Genomic DNA, 20,947 nt, shown 5'->3' on the forward strand with positions numbered 1-20,947 from the left:
AATTTGAGTAAATTCAATATTCTCTATTTTGGGTTGATCAAGGTCCGCTTTGGATAAATTAAACTCAGCTTTGGGTAAATTGTTTACATGGGATTCAAGGCAAACTACCTAGTGCCAGAAAAGTCATTTTACTCAAATTTGGGTTATTGGCCCAAACCACGGTTTTGAGTGCAAACAACCCACTTTTGGGTAGTTTCGGTTTTCAGTGTATGCTCACCCCTTGGAAATGCCCGAATAAAACTGTTTCAGCTATCAGACACTAGATGTCTTTGGATGTTATACCTACCATTCAGTATGACGTTATGATTGCATTCCCATTATGACAGTTGGTGTTGCTGTCAAATAAATTTTTGACAAACGTTACGAAATATGTTAACACAGGAACATATACAACGTTAGCGAATGAAGTACATTCACAAACCGATGCTGGTAGCAGTGCTGATACAAGCCGCCAGACTTTCACACAAAGGCAAAACATCTTCCCAACTCAGTGCAAAATAAGTACTGAAGAACACACAACATGATGCAAGAGCATCGTTGGCTACGCTTTAGCATTATTACTCGATGGTGACATATTGACAAACATTAGAAAAAAGTAGTGGTTTTCTTTTCATTATTTTAGAGACATAAGTGCTTAGACAAACCAATTGAAATTATTTCACGGGTATTGATAGCATAGTGCAGCAAAAATATACATTCATTGCTTTCGGGACTAAAAGATCTTACATTTCACGAATGCGAAGAAATTCGTTCTATTCTTCTTGTGCAGACAGTGCCGAATTTCATTGAGATTGCTCCAAAACGAGAACAAACTATTTTTACCATTCATCGAAGAATTTTCTCACATCATTTAGCAGATCATTAAGAGTAGGAAGTGGATGTTTCGGGATCGCACTCTAATTTTAGCGAAACTTTTGCGATGATGGTTTAGTTGGTCGATTAGTGTACTGTCTAGTGAAAGTGATACCCAAAAAATCTGAAAACCTTCGATTCGATAAACTGAGCGGTACTGCGCTTACGCGAAGGTCATCTGCGGAAAATGGAATCTGATGTTCCCTAACAGGGCTCTCTGTATTTGAAGCAATGGGACAAGTGTTTGTCAAGTTCCAAGAACCACATCCGATCGAAAATCGATACGCATTTGTAGAGTTATTCCACAAACGGCACAGGAAGCGTCCGCGGCTACATACGAAAGTGTGAAATGCCAGAAGAAACCAATTTTGGTGATTTATGTGTTGCTATGCCCGCCGAGGCACTAGTTGAAAATTCTGTGCGCCGTACTTCCAGGCGTTGATGGCGAGAGCGTAGTGCGTTGATTGAATAATGATTATGTAGGTAGCTACCAGTGGCAGCTATAGAACAAAAGAGATAATCAAAACAGAAGAATACACATATCCACCTTCCTGTAGTGCACATATCGTAGTTGGTCTGCCGGGAATGCGGAGTTGGTGATTTTTCAAACCGGGAGTAGCTTTTCTTTTGTGACAACAGCGAATTGTAGAGAACACAGCTCCAATGAAAAAAGTTATGATACCATCGTTGGATATGAAAAAGAGTGTTTCGGTCAAAGTAGATAGTGATCTGACATTGCTACTATCGAGCGGAGTGTACGAAATTAAAAAAATGGAGCCCCGCAGGCGGCTCCGTCCTATTGTGATAATCTGCTTATTTCTGACCATCGCCGGTATCATCGGGTTTGGATACTTCTGTCCGGATCAGGTAGGTCGTTCGCGAAATTGATGTGTTGAGCGGTAGTGATATTGCGAAGTGTTAGTTACCATTGCATCGCTTAAGAATAAAAAATATTTGTCAGCTGCTATTTCCAAGGGATTCGCTATGTTCTTTATATGAATATTTTTAGTACTATACCTTTTTGAAGTGTGGTGTAATTTCTGCACGTCTCTATTAATTTGGGCTACAGGTTAAATCACTCTTCAATATTTTATATATTACGCATCTCACGATAAGCACTCTAATCGTTATCATGCCAATCAGACTCCGTCGAGTCACGCCGAAGCGCGCTTATATATTAATTTACGCACGGCGGATATTCAGCTCAGGCAACCCCACTCGGCGGCTAGTTAAATAGAAGCGCAGGCTTGCACCCTGTTTAAATACTTATGGGCGCACTGTTTCGCATCTTGTCTTGCGCGTTACTATCGCATAGATTTAAAGAACTGGCACTCTCTAAGGGGCGATTTCTTCACCTCCGCTTAGTGCTTAAACCAGGTTTAATCGTATGGGTAAGCACCGCTTAAGAGTTAAGCGGAGGTGAAGAAACTGGCCCTAAGAAATATAGTATTTAACTTTACTGATGTATGACAGTCCTTAAATTATTGTTGTTATTGATACACAATCGATTTTATGGAGTGCTGTCAAAAATCGACTTTTAAAATATTCGAGGGAAATTGATCCCTCTCCAACAGGCTTGTAAAATGTCATCTGCATGTCATTTGACTAGTTTGTTCATAACTTTCTTTGGAAGCCAAATTAATTCTATAATTTTGAATGTACTCATAACGCTTGAGTAGGGCTATATTTTTGTCCAAGGGTACATTGCTCTAACTATAACATCTGAGGCTGAAGAGTGAAAACTCTCCGAAATGTCACGTGTCATTTGACATAATGTCATTTGAATGACATTCTGCCTCCCATGCCCCAGATTACATATTTACAGCAAAGTCTCGTTAGACAAAGTTGTAGGCCCATTTAACCGCTATAAGTTCGTCATACAACATGAATTGATAGAAAAATATATTAAGCTCTTTTAGTGGAATGTATTAAACCGTCTAAGACGAATTAAGTACTGTCCATTTAATTCCACTAGTTAATTTTCGTTATCTTTGCAGATACGTATTTCGACCACAACTGTGTGGTCGTCTTCAGTGTCTTGTACTTGACTCGACTTGAAGAAAACAATCGCAACTTACACTATTTATACTACGCTAGGTACCTAATCTAATCTTATATGCCTACTTTATTTACCTATACAGTAAATTACTTTATTGTTTAGGTAGAAACTTGAAGAGCCAAGAGCTGCCATTTCCCTGATCCTTATTCAACAGCGCTGTTTGTACCTGTCGGTGGATTTCCAAACTCTCAGCTACATCGAGTTTCCATGGGGAAGAGACATTTCTTAAGATTTTAATATTTGATGCCGTAATTGGGTGATTTTCCTTATACACATGTTCTGCTACCTTAGATCTAAATTCGTAATGTAATCCCTTATCGTTTTCTCTTTTCGCCTTACTCACTTCCGCCATATGTTCCTTGAACCTTATATCTAATGATCTTTTGTTTGGCCTACATAGATTTTTTCACATTGGGAACAACTTATCTTATAAACGCCTGCCTTATTCAACATTTCTACTTTATCCTTCGTTGAACCCAATAGAGACTTGAGTTGGTTGCTTCTACTGGAGAATACTAGATCGATGCCGAATTTCCTTAGTCGAGGGCGTAGCTGGTTGGTGATGTGTTTATCATATGGGACCGAAACTCTTTTCAGCGGCTCCTCTATCGGTGTCAGCGTTGTATGTCCATTTCGTCGTAGGGTCCTTTCCTTCTTGTTGATGATCGCTCGTATAGTCCTCTCCTGGTATCCGTTGATCTTCGCTGTTTCCAAGATGTATCGTAGTTCCTTCGTTTTTCCTTCTTCGCTCAGGGGTATCGTCTGCATCCTGTGGATCATGTGATGAAATGCTGCCATTTTATGTTGGTACGAATGGTTCGATGTATATGGGATGACTCTCATGGTGTTCGTGGGTTTCCTGTAGATTTCGAGGCTCAATGTTGTATTTGCTTCCCTGATGACTAGTAGATCCAAGAAAGGTAGTTTACCTTCTTTTTCCTCTTCGAAGGTAAATTTGATGTCCTTATGCACGTTGTTTATCGCTTCCAAAATCCTGGGTAGATCCTTTCGGTTGATGATGCTGAAAATGTCGTCGACGTATCTCCACCACTTCTGGGGTAGTATTCCTTGTTCTTGTAGGTTGTTCTCCAGATTCGCCATGAACAGTTCGCACAAAAACGGTGATAGCGGATTTCCCAGTACGGATACCAGGAGAGGACTATACGAGCGATCATCAACAAGAAGGAAAGGACCCTACGACGAAATGGACATACAACGCTGACACCGATAGAGGAGCCGCTGAAAAGAGTTTCGGTCCCATATGATAAACACATCACCAACCAGCTACGCCCTCGACTAAGGAAATTCGGCATCGATCTAGTATTCTCCAGTAGAAGCAACCAACTCAAGTCTCTATTGGGTTCAACGAAGGATAAAGTAGAAATGTTGAATAAGGCAGGCGTTTATAAGATAAGTTGTTCCCAATGTGAAAAAATCTATGTAGGCCAAAAAAATATAATTAGATATAAGGTTCAAGGAACATATGGCGGAAGTGAGTAAGGCGAAAAGAGAAAACGATAAGGGATTACATTACGAATTTAGATCTAAGGTAGCAGAAAATGTGTATAAGGAAAATCACCCAATTACGGCATCAAATATTAAAATCTTAAGAAATGTCTCTTCCCCATGGAAACTCGATGTAGCTGAGAGTTTGGAAATCCACCGACAGGTACAAACAGCGCTGTTGAATAAGGGAAATGGCAGCTCTTGGCTCTTCAAGTTTCTACCTAAACAATAAAGTAATTTACTGTATAGGTAAATAAAGTAGGCATATAAGATTAGATTAGGTACCTAGCGTAGTATAAATAGTGTAAGTTGCGATTGTTTTCTTCAAGTCGAGTCAAGTACAAGACACTGAAGACGACCACACAGTTGTGGTCGAAATACGTATCTGCAAAGATAACGAAAATTAACTAGTGGAATTAAATGGACAGTACTTAATTCGTCTTAGACGATGAATTGATAACTACTTTCTGAAAAAAGTTCTGGGAAAATTATACAAACGAATGCAAATGACATTTTACAACACTGCTCTCCAAGAACTTGCTTTGATAAGATTATGAAGGTGCCCTCAGATTTTTTAAATATTTTTTTTTTTTTTTTAAATATTATGAATGATTTTAGTTATTGAACTCTACAGCAAATGCAATTTGAAAATTTTGGGAGACTTGATCCTTTTTCTATGATATCTACGCAATAAATATTTTTTTCCAGCCATCGTGCTTTCAATCTGTCAAATATACAAAAAATTAGAAGCCTGAGAACAGATTTATATTTTTTTTTCGCCAAATTTTCGTATGGGTGGCTAATGGGGGATCAAGTGTCCCCATATTGAGGCAATAACTTCAAATCCAAATATCCTAAAACTTTGATGGAATGTTGACATTTTCATCAGTACAGATCATTAAGCATAGTTATAGCTTTAGGCTGTGAAAAATCGAAAGCATTTGGTAATTGTTATGAAAAGTTGTTTAAATTTTGCGTGGCCAATAAAAAAATCTTTAGGAAGGTCAAAACATAAAAAAGGTTGTCAATCCAAAAAATAACTCACCACATAAAGGTCATTTGTCTAGAGGATCTATACTAAAAAATACGCTAGAACAAAACTACTTTAGTTCTCGATAAAACATGGGGTGATCAAGTCTCCCCACCTTCCCCTATACACTTTCGATAGGTAGCTACCGTGAGAGATGTTTTTCCGTAGCTGTTACGATAATGAACTGACTCGGGGGGTTACAATCCATGATAAATTTCTTTTAATAAGCCTCAATTGCGGGGGGCACCGGTTCTGATGATGCATTTCAACTTGTTCTACACAACTGTGCGAAAAAAAAATATGGTCTTCAACATAAAATGAGCGAGAACAAAGCGTTTTATCAACCTCCCCTCGGTGGAAGCCGCCTGTCCGAATCAGTTTTTTTCAAACTTGTTATACAAGTGCGATAGTTTTTAGAGATGGTCGGGTTTTCAAACCCGAAACCCGACCCGAAAAATATTTCGGGTCTGGGTCGGGTACGAGTTTAAGGAATAAAGTATTGATTTTTTTTATTCGTTTCTGGTAATTTTAAGGCTTGTTCGCTTTTTGGGCCTATACCTTTTTGGGTGTAAAGAGAAATATTAAATATCTAGTTTGAGTTTTTCGCAAAAAAAATAGCTCGGGTCCAGCTCGGGTTTAAGACTGCAAAAATTGTCGGGTACGGGTCGGGTTCGGGTTAACAAAATGGGAAACCCGACCATCCCTAATAGTTTTGTTTTCATGGCTTGTAAATCAATAATCTGCTATATTTTTACACGATCGTGAAATTTTAAATTGATTTACATATATTTAAAATTGCAGCGTGTTTGTTTATTTTTGCGTTTATTTTCTGCCGTCATACGCATATTTGTCCCATGTTTGCTGGGATTCCCTATATACATGGGACAATTATGCGTATAACGGCAGCAAATATGTGCATCAAAATACGTGTATGCAGCGAATCAATATTCGAGCAACGCCTAACAATATACCCTTTGTCATCATCAGAGTTTGTTACTGAGGGGGCAGCAGCGAGTATGTCCAAGGGCTTAACGACCCCTCCCCACGGCTTCTGCGAGTTAGGGGGCCTGCATGTCAGCGGGCTCTGTTAAACCTCTACAACAGTGGTTCTCAACTTTTTTCGTAAGAGGTACCCCCTCTCGAAAGTAGGCTTCCAATCCTATTGAAAAAATAATTTCGAGCCCTTTGAAGGGAAGCTCCGTTCAGCTTTTGAATCCCTTTAAAGTAGGCTTCCGCGCCTCTTGATAAGAAGCTTTTCATCCTCTTGTAGAGAGGCTTCCGAGCTTCTTGAAGGCGGTTTTCGAGCCACTTAAACGGAGGCTTCCTTTGCATCTTGAAAGGCCGCTTCTAAACCTCTTGAAAGAAGAATTCCGAGCTTCTTGAAGCGAGGATTCCGAGCCTCTTGAAAGGAGGCTTCCGAACCACTTGAAAGTAGACTTACGAGCCTCTTGTACGCAGGCTTCCGAGCTTCTTAAAAAGAGGCTTCCGAGCCTCTTGAAAGGAGGCTTTCGAGCTGCTTGTAAGGAGGCTTCTGAGAAACTTGGGAGGAGACTTCTGAGACACTAGGAAGGAGGCTTCTAAGACACTTAGAAGGAGGCTTCTAAGACACTTTGAAGGAGGCTTCTAAGACACTAGGCTTCTGTGACACTTGGAAGGAGACTTCTAAGACACTTGGAAGGAGGCATCTGAGACACTTGGAAGGATGCTTCTGAGACACTTAGAAGGAGGCTTCCAAGCATCTTGCAGCGAATATTGTAGATTTTAATTCAGAAACATATTATATATAATTGAATATTATTTAACATTTTGTTTCAATCTGTTAGATTGCATTGAAGATTTTGAAAATTTATTTATTCGACGTTTTGTCCTCATGATCTTTTGTCCGTGTCCCACAGCCTTTCCCATACATGGGGTAGGCAGGATTCAAAAATCTTTGATTTACTGATCGACATGTTTAATACAAAGTTTTAGAATTAAAAATTACTGAAATATTTTCAATGATGTTTACTGTAACTGTTATACATCCGCCATTACGCATTTTTGTCCGATTTACCCCCTGGAGCCAGCGAAGGTACCCCCGGGGGTACATGTACCCCAGGTTGAGAACCACTGCTCTACAAAAAGCTGCATGTGTCCACAAGCCGGCCCTATCAAAGTGACCGTGTGCCGCTCAAAGCGCAAGGAGTGCCAATTGGCACATCAGGATCAATGTCAGCGAGATCCTGATTATGGCATACTGGCCACGTGTTAACGGACCTTGTCTTGGATATCGTAATATTGTGGAAGCGAGGGCTGGCAGTCTGACATTCTACTCTCTTAGTAGAGCCGGGTGACACTGAAACGGCGAGCAGGCTAATGGCTAGGCTTTCTTTCATCCCCTAAAACCGTGTAGCACGCTGTCCAATCCTGTCACCAAGCTTTGCCTGCTGGGTGGGAGTAGCCTCTGGAGTAGGAGTAGGCTCTGAACACGTAAGTGTTCACCCCTGGCATGGCCTCCCTCCAAAGATAACCATGGGATCATTAAAGGCGACTACTCCAGTAGGATTCAACGGCAGCCACAAGGGGGACCCAATTACAATGAGTGAAGCAAAAAAATAATTCTTTTGACGATGCGGCATGGAGGTGGTAGACCCCTTTGCCAAGGGGAGTTTGGCGAAGTCTCCTCCCAGGGAGGCAGAGAGTGGAGTAACGGAGGCTGCAACTAACAGCACCGGAGTCTGCCCAGCAGTGACTGGGTACTGGGCACGCTCGGCGGGGATTCGGGTGGTCGCCGAGCAACTCGATGATATTGCTTTTTGCATTGAAACTTTTCGTTTCGTCACTGAAATCATTGACACTTATCTTCAGCGACTGCTTCCGCGATAGAGCATTTACACATTTTATTCACTCATACATCTATATTACTGTCAAAATGTGCATTTGACAATTAAATTTTCAGCTAAAAGCTCTATTTTTTGACACCGGTGCACTCACACAACCAATCGACATCAGTTGTCAAAAAATCAGGAGTACCAACTTGACGACTATCTCCTTGATAAGAAAATTATTTTGAGCTTTTTAGTGGAATGTCTTCACTTGTCATAAGACGAGTTAATACAATTTAATTTCCACCATTTCTGTATTTAGTTACGGTGCTTATTTCTTGCGCACTGCGAGTAGAAATAAGCACCGTAGTAAGATAAGTACCTAGATAAATTATTATACCTACGCATAGTATAAATAGTGTAAGCTGTGATCATTTTCTTCAAGTCGAGTCAAGTACGAGACACTGAAGACGGCCTTACATTTGAGGTCGAAATACGTATCTGTCAAGATACAATTAAGTGGTGGAATTCAATGGGATTGTATTAACTCGTCTTATGACAAGGGACTATCTCCTTGTCGCCGAGTCTGGCGCTGAGTGCTCGGCGCGGAAACCCAAAGGTGGGAATGAAATTTTTGGGGCTTATGCGCAATATCATCGAGTTCGGGAACGCAAGGCAGAACATCAGTAAGGAACTAAAGTCGAGTCAAGTACGAGACACTGAAGACGGCCTCACAGTTGAGGTCGAAATACGTATCTGCAAAGATAACAAAACGTAGTGGAATTAAATGGAAATTACTAAACTCGTCTTAGACGGTTGAATACATTTCACTAAAAAGAGCTTAAAATATTCTTTCTGATCAGTAAGGAACTGAAACAGAACCTTCGGATTGAGGTGTCCCAAAAAACACTATGTTCGAAAAGTCATGGTGCTCAAGCCTTATATGAAAGATTTTCGCATTTGGAACATTTCTGTAGAACAACCCAAAATTCTAAAAAATAATTTAAATGTTCCGACAGAGCAATTTTTGAAAAAAGCTGTTTTTCATATTTGTTGTCACATATTGCCTATATTCACCACATTTTAATCAATTTTTCAATCGTTAAATATTTTTTGAATTTTCTGTGGACCATAATGAGTATTTTACATGGTAATTCGTTTGGTATTATGCAATTATATGACACCTACAACCATTTAAATATCATAATTCATCATTTCGATGATTTTCGCAGAACATCGCTTAGTAAACGTAAAATATTTTTTTCTCATGCTTTATCAAGTATTATTCCAAACATATTTTTTATAATGAAAGTTTTAGAGAAAACAGATTGAAAAAATAAGTTTTAGTAAACATTAAAAACCACAAAATTGGTTAATCTACAATTGTCTAATGGTTATTTCAACAATTTTGACGTTTTTGACATCACATAAATCCGTCCGTTCAACCCAAGGCTAATACTCTACTTCTCACATGTGGTTTTGAAAAGCAGTCAGTTTAAATTATGCCATTTTTGTGATAATATATTATCAAAACCTTTTTTCATATATTCAACCAGTCAAAGCGACCTTAGCATACTGCAGAACAATAATGGTTTCCATAGTTACTAGTGTTTGCTGTATATTTCATAGTTTTTTATTTAATTTGTCATATACTCTTTTTCCAAAGGTTGGTTTTTTGTTACCAGCAAAATATTTTTAAAAAAATCGGTAGTAGATTTGCCCATTACTCGCTTACTACTTACTTTATCAACTAATAAACTTTTTTAAAACAAAATTTGCAATGAAACTGGTTGGTTTTAAAATAAAGTTATGCGTTTTCAAAACTATGATATATTCACACTTTTCGGATATTGTACTTCGTTCAATTAGTAAAAGCAAATTGTGTATTTAACAAAACTGTGAACCCAGCTGGTCATTCCAACCAAAATACGAGGACCGATTAAATTTAAACCAAGTTAATATATTCCATAACATACATTATGAAGTAAACTACCAACATGTAAGCCAAATGTAAATATGATTAGAAGCATGCATTTGTTTTAAACGGAATTGAAAACTTTAATTCAATCTAGCGAAAATATGAATTACTTATCCCAACTACATGAGAAGTTCGCAAAATGGCGTATGTCAATGTTACGTCAAGTCAACTGGGAATGGATGACTGCAAAATTCTACAGTCCAAAAATCCATGGAAACTACCTATAGCTATAGCTTAGCATGCTTGTTAGACTGCCATAATCAGTTTTGACTGGTCAAATATTATCCTCATGAATTATGTAACTTAAGAAATCATTGAAAATAATTCAATGCATTCATGTTACACAAAACTTCTCCCTGGACTCACATTCTATTATTTGATGTCAAAAACGTCAAAATTGTTGAAATAACCACCACAATATTGTTGAATTTTGATAGATTAGCAAAAAATCATGGTTTTTAAGGGTTACTAAAACTTTATTATCTCAGCCCCGTTATAATACTATTTCCACGAAAACTTTCCTTATTAAAAATACTTTTCGAATAATGGTCGAGAAAAAAATATTTTACGGACACGTTTGAAAAAAAAAATGCATTTGTGATATTTAAATGGTTTTAAAGGTCATATTTTTGCAATATTTCAATCGTATTACCATGTACACCCATTATGGTCCACAAACAATTCAAAAAATATTTAACGATTGAATAAGTGATTAAAATGTGGCATAAATAGCCAATATATTACAATAAGTGAAAATGTTTTTTTTCTAAAACCGCTCTGTCGGAACCTCAGACTCAGAGTTTTGGGTTGTTCTACAGAAATTCTCCAGATGTTAGAATCTTTCATTTAAGGCTTGAGCATCATGACTTTTCGAACATAGCGTTTTTTTAGACACCCTACTTCGGATGCTTCGCCAGGCTGTTCAAATCGCAAGACAAGAACAGGATGCGTTAATCAGGCGGGTGGTGGGAAGAGAGAAGACCGACAAAGGAGCCCAAACCGATGCCTTCTCCTTCCTTGGAGAAGCGACCATGGCCCAAGAGGCGATTTATTTCCTTCTGATGGCCAATGAAGAAAAGACTGTACCCAACCCGAAACGGTTCAGGCAGCAATCCAGCGAAGGAACTCAGAGCAAAGCCAAACGACGTTCGACTATAAAGGCCAAACGTCGTCTGAACGGAACAGATCGGGGTGCAGAGGTGCCCGAAGGGCGTCGACCCGAGAAGGTGACTTCTCAGCCCAAAAAGGCGAAAGACTCCAACCAGACGCAAGTCACAGGGCCGCAAGAGGGTACCAGCCGGCCTGTGCCATCGGCACAAGGATACGAAAATCACTGGCAGCTGGTCAGTAGGGCAAGGGATCTCGACTTGCAAAGAAAGCTAAGGAGGAGGCGAGGCCTTGTAGGTGAAAACTGATAAGGCAAAGTACGCTGAAGTCCTTAAATCGATGCAGGCGGCCGAAAACCTTTCGGCGCTGGGTCAGGACGTGCGAGGCGTCAGACGCACCAAGACCGGTGAAATTATCTTGGTTTTGAAACGCGGAGCGCAGGCTAGAGGGACTGACTACACGAAAATAACCCAACAGGTCTTGGGTGATGACGCCGAGGTGAAGTTGTTGGGGGCATAAGTGGCCCTCCAGTGCTAGCAATTGGACGAGGTCACGAACGCGGACGACGTCGTCTCTGCCGTCAGAGACCAGTGCAGTACAGGGGTCGAGATGACCTAAGTACGTCTAAGAGTCGGTCCCTTTGGCACGCAGGTAGCCTACCTTAGGTTACCGGTTGCGGAAGCCGAAAAGGTAATGAAGCGAGGGAAGTTGAAGATCGGCTGGTCAGTATGCCCAGTGAGCAAACTCCAGCCGCCTTCAATGGAGAGGTGCTGTCGGTGCTTAGAGTTGTGGCACAAGTCCTACAACTGTAAGGGGCCAGGCCGTAGCAACCTGTGTCATCGTTACGGTGAGGAAGGGCACAAGGCGCAGAAATGCGATAAGCCACCAAAGTGCCTCATCTGCGCCAGCAAAAAGCAAGCCTGTAACCACGTTATGGGTGGTTCTTCGTGTCCCACCGTGCAAGTAACAACACAGCTGAATCTGGCCGGCAGCTGCTGTGGCAGTCGGTCTCGGAGTCGAGGACCGATGTCGCCCTTCTGTCCGACCCGTACAACGTCCCTGTCGGCGATAACGGCAATTGGGTGGTGGACGAGTCTAGGATGGCGGTTATTTGCACAACGGGACGATACCCGATCCAAGAGGTGGTACACTTCTCTGCTGAGGGTGTCGCGATAGCCAAGATCAATGGTGTGTTCTATTGTAGCTGCTATGCCCCACACACCACCCACCACATTACAACAGTTCAACCAGATGATCGATGGACTATCGTCTGACCTAGTGGGTCGTAGACCGATCGTCATAGCATGTGATTTTAACGCTTGGGCAGTGCAGCTATCTTAAAAGGCTACATGCGGCTCAGTGTTGGTAAAAGCTCAAAATCTCAAAACTCATGAACGAGACACTGAAGACGACCTTACTGTTGAGGTCGAAATACGTATCTGTCAAGATACAAATTAAGTGGTGGAATTAAATGGGATTGTACAAACTCGTCTTATGACAAGTGAAGATATTCCACTAAAAAAACTCAAAATAATTTTCTTAACAAAATGCGTTTTTAAGCCAAAATGATTTTTTGGCAAATGAGTGAAATGATGCGTTTTAGCATAAAAAATCAAGCGAGATGCATTCCTTTAAAATCGCAGATGATTTTGTTCGCACGTGAGGGCTCGTTGATTGAGATTTATGAGTGATTTTACCAACACTGAGAGGCTATAAGGCTATACTTAGTATAAGAGAAAGACAAAAAGTCATACATTTTACTTACTTATGGCATGGGTCCTGTACACCTCCGGTGTACGATGTCCAGCTATCGCTTTAACCTGTTGCCAGGTTAGATTTCGGTCGACTTCTTTTATTTCTTTATTGAGGCTTCGCCGCCATTAGCCTCTGGGTCTGCCTCTGCTGCAATGTCCCGCTGGGTTCCAGTCTAATGTTTGCAACGATATTATGGATCATTCAGTAAACTGTGTTCGATCATTTAGTAGTTTGTCAATAACTCATCACAGAGGCTTAATTTCAAAACGTGTTGTATGGTGGACTTCTAGTGCGCAGGTTTTTCTACAACTCTGCCAACTTGTCGATGTTCGAATTCCACTATTGAAGGAGTTAAGGCGCTAGCGGCCGTAACTCATACTAAATGATAAGGAAATTTCAATCATTTAGTATAAGTTACTGCTATTAGCGCTATAGCTCCGTTATTAGTGTAATTCAAACAACGAACTGTTAGGCAGAGTTGTAGATAAACTTTTGCACTAGAAGTCGACCATACAGCACATTTTGAAATTTATCCTCTGGAGTGAGTTATTGGCAAACTAATAAATGATCGAACGCAAATTACTAAATCATCGATAACATCCTTGAATGCTTGTTTACATATTTCGTTTCCGCCCCTTCGTATAGTGTGGCCGACAAAGCCCCACTTCCGATCCCGAATTTCTGTTGCTATCAGCCTCTGGTGACAACGACGATGGAGTTCATTCAAACATTCCTAAAAAAAATCTTTTTTTTACCAGAATACGTATTTTTGGAATAGAATATATAAAGATTTCATTTTGGCCAAAAATGTTACATATGCAGTTTTTCAAACAAACGGTTCATTTGTTTTCTATTGAAAATTTGATCAATTGGTTATTGATCCGATCGCCTATCGGAGTTTCAAAAGGTCCCCCTTTGAAAAAAAAAAAATTAAAATAGATTTTTTAAATTGCTGCAGTGCATTCAACTTATCGCAAATAGATGTGAAATGATGTTAAATCTATCCCGCCAAGTACTGTATTGACCTTTCCTTGTGTTTTCTCAATACATGTTACAGGAAATTACAAGGTTCCGGAAGAATTCATGGAAGAACTTCCGGAGGAAATCCTAGTCGAACTACTGGAGGAATTGCTAGAGAATTTTCCAGAAGAGTTTCTAGATGACCTTCCAGAGGAATTCCGGAATTTTTTTCTGAATTTATGAAAGAACATCCTGAGGAATTAACGAAATTTCACGACAAATTCTTGAATAAACTTCCGATAAAGCAATTCTTAAGGGAATTCCCCGAAGAATTCCTAGACGAACTTCCAAAATAGTTCCTGAATAATATCCCATTAAATTCTTGTAGAAAATCCCAAGGAGAAGTAACTGATGGAACTTCTGATAGAATTCGGAAGGGATTCATGACAGGTTGTCGGTAGGAATCAGTAGGAATTCCAGGAGATAATTCCCGATGAATTCCTGGACGAAATTCCCGAGAAATTCCTGGTCCAGCTCCCGAAGAAGTTCCTAGAGGATCATAGAAAAAATGTTGAAGGAACTTCTACAGGAATACCTGAAGGAATCTCCAGAGGCATTCCTAGTGGAACTTCCGGAATAGTTTCCTGGAGGAACTTCCGAAGGAATTCCTGGAAAAAATTCCGGAGAAATTCCTGAAAGAATCTTTAAAAGAACTTCCTGATGAATTTTGTAAGGAATTTCCGCAGGAGTTCTTGGAATAACTTTGGGAGGGATTCCTGGAAGGTTTTCTGGGGAAGCTTTAGGAAAAATTCCGGAAAGATTGTAATGCAAATAATTAGTTCACGCCAATGCATGGCGTCATCGGTTTTTAACGACGTGACGTCAACAAAATTTCAGTCAGCGCACAGGTCTAGATCTTCTCTTAGAAAAAGTACACGGTGGGGACTTACAAGTGATACACTTAACATTTTATGAAAATAATTATTAAAATTGATATGTTACAATACACAAATGTAATAAATCTTCTTTGTAACAAATTTAGTTAAAGTAGGTCGCAGTAATGGGTTATATCTCACAAATCGATAGGTAACATGTTATATGTATGTATGGAGAGCACAGAGATTTACGAGAGATATCTGAAATTTACCTTAAAACATCATACCTGAGCAATTCTCTGTGAAATCATGTTTTTGCCTTTCTCGTATACTAAGTATACGGTAAAGGCTATATGATCGCTCCAAAAACAAACTTTTTATAGAAGGCCCGGAGACCCATAGTGTTATATACCAATCGACTCAGTTTGACGAATCGAGGTGGTGTCTCTGTGTGTGTGTGTGTGTGTGTGTGTGTGTGTGTGTGTGTGTGTGTGTGTGTGTGTGTGTGTGTGTGTGTGTGTGTGTGTGTGTATGTGTGTGTGTGTGTGTGTGTGTGTGCAAAACTACTCAAAAATGTCACTCATTTTTCGGGCACTTATCCTCAACTGATTTGCTCGCAACAAGTTGCATTCGACGCAGAATCCTGTCCCATTGTTTCCTATTTGAAATTGGCCAGATCGGACTATGGGATCAGAAGTTATGGCCAAAATACAAATTCATACGAAAAAATCGCGTAAAAAATGTCACTCATTTTTCGGGCACTTACCCTCAATCGATTTGCTCACAACAAGTTGCATTCGACGTAGAATCCTGTTCCGTTGTTTCCTATTTGAAATTGGTCAGATCGGACTATGGGATCAGAAGTTATGGCCAAAATACAAATTCATACGAAAAAATCGCGTAAAAAATGTCACTCACTTTTCGGGCACTTATCCTCAACCGATTTGCTCGCAACAAGTTGCATTCGACGCAGAATCTTGTCCCATAGTTTCCTATTTGAAATTGGCCAGATCGAACTATGGGATCAGAAGTTATGGCCAAAATACAAATTCATACGAAAAAATCGCGTAAAAAATGTCACTCATTTTTCGGGAACTTATTCTCAACCGATTTGCTCGCAACAAGTTGCATTCGATGCAGAATCTTGTCCCATTGTTTCCTATTTGAAATTGGCCAGATCGAACTATGGGATCAGAAGTTATGGCCAAAATACAAATTCATACGAAAAAATCGCGTAAAAATGTCACTCATTTTCCGGGCATTTATCCTCAATCGATTTGCTCACAACAAGTTGCATTCGACGTAGAATCCTGTTCCGTTGTTTCCTATTTGAAATTGGTCAGATCGGACTATGGGATCAGAAGTTATGGCCAAAATACAAATTCATATGAAAAAATCGCGTAAAAAATGTCACACACTTTTCGGGCACTTATCCTCAACCGATTTGCTCGCAACAAGTTGCATTCCACGCAGAATCCTGTCCCATTATTTCCTATTTGAAATTGGCCAGATCGAACTATGGGATCGAAAGTTATGGCTAAAATACAAATTCATACGAAAAAATCGCGTAAAAAATGTCACTCATTTTCCGGGCACTTATCCTCAATCGATTTGCTCACAACAAGTTGCATTCGACATAGAATCCTGTCCCGTTGTTTCCTATTGAAAATTGGACATATCGGACTATGGGATCGAAAATTATACCATTTTTTATGAAAAAATCGCTAAAAAAATGTCACTCATTTTTCAGGCACTTTTCCTCAACCGATTTGCTCGCATTTGCATTCGACGCAGAATGTCTCATATTTTCTTATTGAAAATTAGCCAGATCGGACTATGGGATTAGATGTTATGGTCAAATTACTATTTATTGTGAAAAAGAGTTCAAAAAAGTCTAGCTCACTTTCTTAGCACTTATACTGCATTTATTCCCCAAGCAACACAATTTCAACAAATCTGGTTGCAGTAACCATATTGTGACTGAATCCGGTCATATATAAGTTACTGTGATTGATGTGCAATATGTGTGCTTCTCAGGTCGCTCACAACAGATTGCATTCGACGCAGAATCTTGTCCCATTGTTTCCTATAGAAACTTGGCCGGATCGTACAATTGGGTCAAAAGTTATGGCGAAAATACTAATTTTAAAACTACTAAATAAAATGCCATTTTTTGCTTTTAAGCTCATCCGATTTGTTTGCAACAAATTGCGTTTGGCGAGAATTTTTTTTATGCATATAAACAAATATGAAAAATAAGACCAATCCACATATTGGTGTTATTTTAGATTTTTTCAAACCTTTTGAACGAACGAGAAAGGCACCATAACCGCTAGGTGGATTAATCTGGGTTTTTTTCGAGATTTCAATTTTGTATTTATTATTTCTCTTAAATTTTGCCTATACATTCTTTGTGATCAAAAAACATAATTTGCATAATTTGCAAAAAACTTAAATAGAAAACGGCTTGTCCGATCGTTTTGATGTCCTCGGCAAAGTTTTAGGTAATCAATGGGGCTATTGGTATGTGAAAAAATTCTGGTGCAAGATACATTCATCCTTTATAGCACGAAACCATTAAATCATCGACAAACTACCGCAATTCGCTACAGTAATAAAAAGAAAACATCGACGAAAAGAAATCGATCAACACAGTTACGCCCCTATGAAACTAAGCGCGAGATATGTCTTTTTTGCACTATGAGTTATAATGGAGAAATGATGGACAAAAAAGTTATATTTTTTTTCAAATTAGTTGGTTTTTCAAACATGGTCGAAATGGTCGAAACATCAACGATCGGACGAGCCGTTTTCAAGTTAATTTTTTTTGAAAGTGTTGACCAGAAAAAATATGTTTCGAACCCCCTTCAGTAGCCTAGTCCCACGACGAGAACAAGTACGCAACACCAGGGAGGCAGAATCAGTGGCTCAGCCGGATGAAACGGAACACGAGCATATGGAGCTGCATTTTGAGCAAAAAGCATTGGAAGTGCCATTCAGTATGCGGGAGATTATAAAGTTGGAAAAGACATTTCAAGTGGACATTGGCCGTCTTGAGTCCGTGGAAAGTTCAGAGAGCAAAGTTCGGAACTGGAGAGCGTTGATTTCCACGGTAGTAGTTTCAACGGACTAGGCCTATGTGTTTCATTCGCATCAATATGAAACATCTTCAGGTAATTAGCTAGCAATATAATCCAGGCTCTGTGGAGCGCGATTACGAAAAAAGATCCCAGAGAGGCTGCTCGAGAAGTGAATACGGTGGATACACTTATTTTGCTTTTTGGGCCAGATTAGCATTCCGCATCTACATCGATACGAGTGAGGAGGAATATGCGTGCATTGGCTTTTCAAGAGCAGCGTTTCTTTTTCCGGAGGTGAACTAGCCTTGGGCTAAAAACCTCTTTAATAAAGATTTTAATAATAAGCAGCGTTTCTGAATCCAATATTGCTACAAAAGATGATTTTTTAGGATAAAAGTCACGTCTATTATTTCCAAGGTAACAATTCTTGATGGCAACACAAAACACGATTTTCCTTCGCCTTCTTTATCGACTACACATCATTTACTTTGGTAATTTGATCATTCCTCGCACTTAGTTTCATAGGGGCGTAGCGGTATTGATCAATTTCACTTTGTTGATGTTTTCTTTTTATTTTTGTGGCGAATTGCGCTAGTTTGGCGATGATTTAATGGTTTGGTGTTATAAAGGATAATTGTATATTGCACCAGAATCAATAATCACGGTTGTAGCTTTTGAAACAATTGAATTATAACCAAAAGGAAATGCAATTGCTCTAAATAGTAATGATGCGTTAACTTGACAAAGCTAGATCAAATGGGGCATATATCACAATAGATCTAACAAATGGTCGCAGTGATTAAGATACCCAACAGGAAAAAAAAAAAAAAAAACAAAATATAAAATCGATTGAGAGAAATCGATCAATACAGTTACGCCCCTATGAAACTAAGCGCGAGATTTTTTACTTGCGATCTCCATACTAAACTTAAGATGTGGGAAATATAAGCAAGAGTAAAAACTCAGTATCTTTATTTGCTTGATGTTTTGACCATCAGTAAGGGTCATTGAGTGCGTGAAATATGAACATAATGAGAGATATAAGCAAAATATAAAATTTTTGTTTTTCAAATCATGCTTTTCACACTGAAGTTAGAATTCAATTATTGTGTGCGTATCAACAGGGAAAACATTACCTTCTCACATAGATAGGAAATCAAGCGAATACAGGACAGTTATACTTTAAGCTGAGTGCTTACCAAAAGTCAACATCTACTGTAGTATCGTAAAGATTAAACTGTAACGTGATAAATGGTTTCCTGTACTATATTAATTGTGTAAGACATGCTTTGAAAAATGAAATCGTGCTTCGATTATTTTATAATGATCTTTTTGCATCGAGCATATCGGAGATATATCTGCTCTGTGTTTGAAAATGAAAATTTGCATAAAAAATAACACAAATTTAAATGGTATCTACAATTCAAAATTAAATGATCTAAAGCGTTCGCGCTTTATATCTTATATTATATTATATTTACGTTGCTTTTGTTTCCTCACCAGGTGTGCGCTCTCTCACGGCGCGAAGTGATAAGCAACCAGGAACTTATCACCGGCTACGAACATGACAACCTCGGAAAACCGGTGCAGCAAAACTTGCTGGCCAATCCGGGACTCAGCTACGAGGAGGTCCTGAACGATGACTTCCAGTTTGACATGAACGCTCATGATGTGATGGTATTTTTGCACATCCAAAAGACAGGCGGAACTTCTTTCGGGAAGCATCTGGTACGAGATTTGGACTTGAAGGTGAGTACATTTAGAAGTGATAGTGGACTTTGTTGGTTAGAAGCAGGATTGCAGCTCTGATCAATTTACCGCAAAATAATAAACTGTCAAGTCGTTCAAACAACTTGAGTGGGCAACATATGTATCCAACTTGTTAAACGACAGCAACCGTTTCAAAAATACATAGCAGTAAATTTAATTGAGTTTGTGTACTTCAATAGTATGACCAAAATGGCGTGGGTCAATCAAACAACAAGTGCCATCGCCATAAAATGATGGAACATTAATTTTATGTTCCATTCACTGGAGGGCTTGTGTTTGGAATGCATGGCATGGCGTTATTTACTTTGGTTAAACTTCATCCAATTGGTTCATACGAGCTACTACACAATGGGACCACTTCAATGCTTGTTAGATAAAATCGTCCTCGGTGTGGTTTTCGAGTCCAATGTCACCTGACTTCTGAAACCGGCGGGATACTTTTCAATCATGTCACACCGCACCGAATCGCAATCGATAATTTAAAACTCTCTGCTTCCGGGCTTCCCATTTAAGCCGTACGATTTGATTGGCGCCAGTAGATGAGGACGTGCTACGAAACGAGTTTTATGGCTCCCAGTTGCTAGAAGTGTGGAGTGAGGTTTGTGTCTTCTATTTTCTGGCCGGGTGTGAGCAGAGCGCGGACAGCAGAATCACACGGTGAGAAAAATGAACACATGTTGGCATGTTAACGACACTGCTCCCCAATGCGCCGGTCGATATAAATCATTTGTGAGAATTTAGATCTATGAAAAATGTGTTACAATTATTTATAAAAGTGGTGTAAGATGTGGAAATGGTTGAGCGTTTATAATAGGTGGCCAAATAATAAACATCAAACGAGGTTGGAGTCAACACAAAGCTCCTGGAAACAGTCTATTAATTGAAATTACAATTCGCGTGATGCATCGCGGTAGGGGAAGAATATGATTGAATTATATTCATCATTTCAAAAGGATGTTAATTATATTGCATTTCTCATCCAACGAGATGCATTGATATATCATTAAGGACGAAACTACAATAGAAGGCCCAGATGGTAAAGTGTATTCTCGGAATCCACTAAGTTCGATGAGTTGGATGTAAATGCTCAATTAGTTAGAGATCCCTGACCTGACGGGAGCTTTTCCAGACCCTAAAAGCCACCAGTGTGAAACCACCCATTACGAACAAT

At 39.4% G+C, this 20,947-nt stretch overlaps 1 protein-coding gene across 3 annotated transcripts in view; it reads left to right on the plus strand.

Annotated features, from left to right (window-relative positions):
- The first annotated feature begins 467 nt into the window (after nt 1-467).
- The window catches only part of LOC134226879 (heparan-sulfate 6-O-sulfotransferase 2), an 89,342-nt gene continuing 68,862 nt past the window's right edge, over nt 468-20,947 (plus strand). The window contains exons 1-3 of one of the 3 annotated variants that reach the window (XM_062707953.1): nt 468-595; nt 1,472-1,719; nt 19,510-19,755. In XM_062707953.1, coding sequence (XP_062563937.1) covers nt 1,516-1,719; nt 19,510-19,755 — 450 coding nt within the window. In that variant the 5' untranslated portion in view covers nt 468-595; nt 1,472-1,515. Of the gene's footprint in view, nt 665-854; nt 1,720-19,509; nt 19,756-20,947 lie in introns of all 3 variants that reach the window. The other 2 variants (XM_062707951.1, XM_062707952.1) reach the window with 2 other exon arrangements.

This window comes from Armigeres subalbatus, chromosome 3 (genome assembly GCF_024139115.2).
Source record: "Armigeres subalbatus isolate Guangzhou_Male chromosome 3, GZ_Asu_2, whole genome shotgun sequence".
In the NCBI taxonomy this organism is placed as follows: Eukaryota; Metazoa; Arthropoda; class Insecta; order Diptera; family Culicidae; genus Armigeres; species Armigeres subalbatus.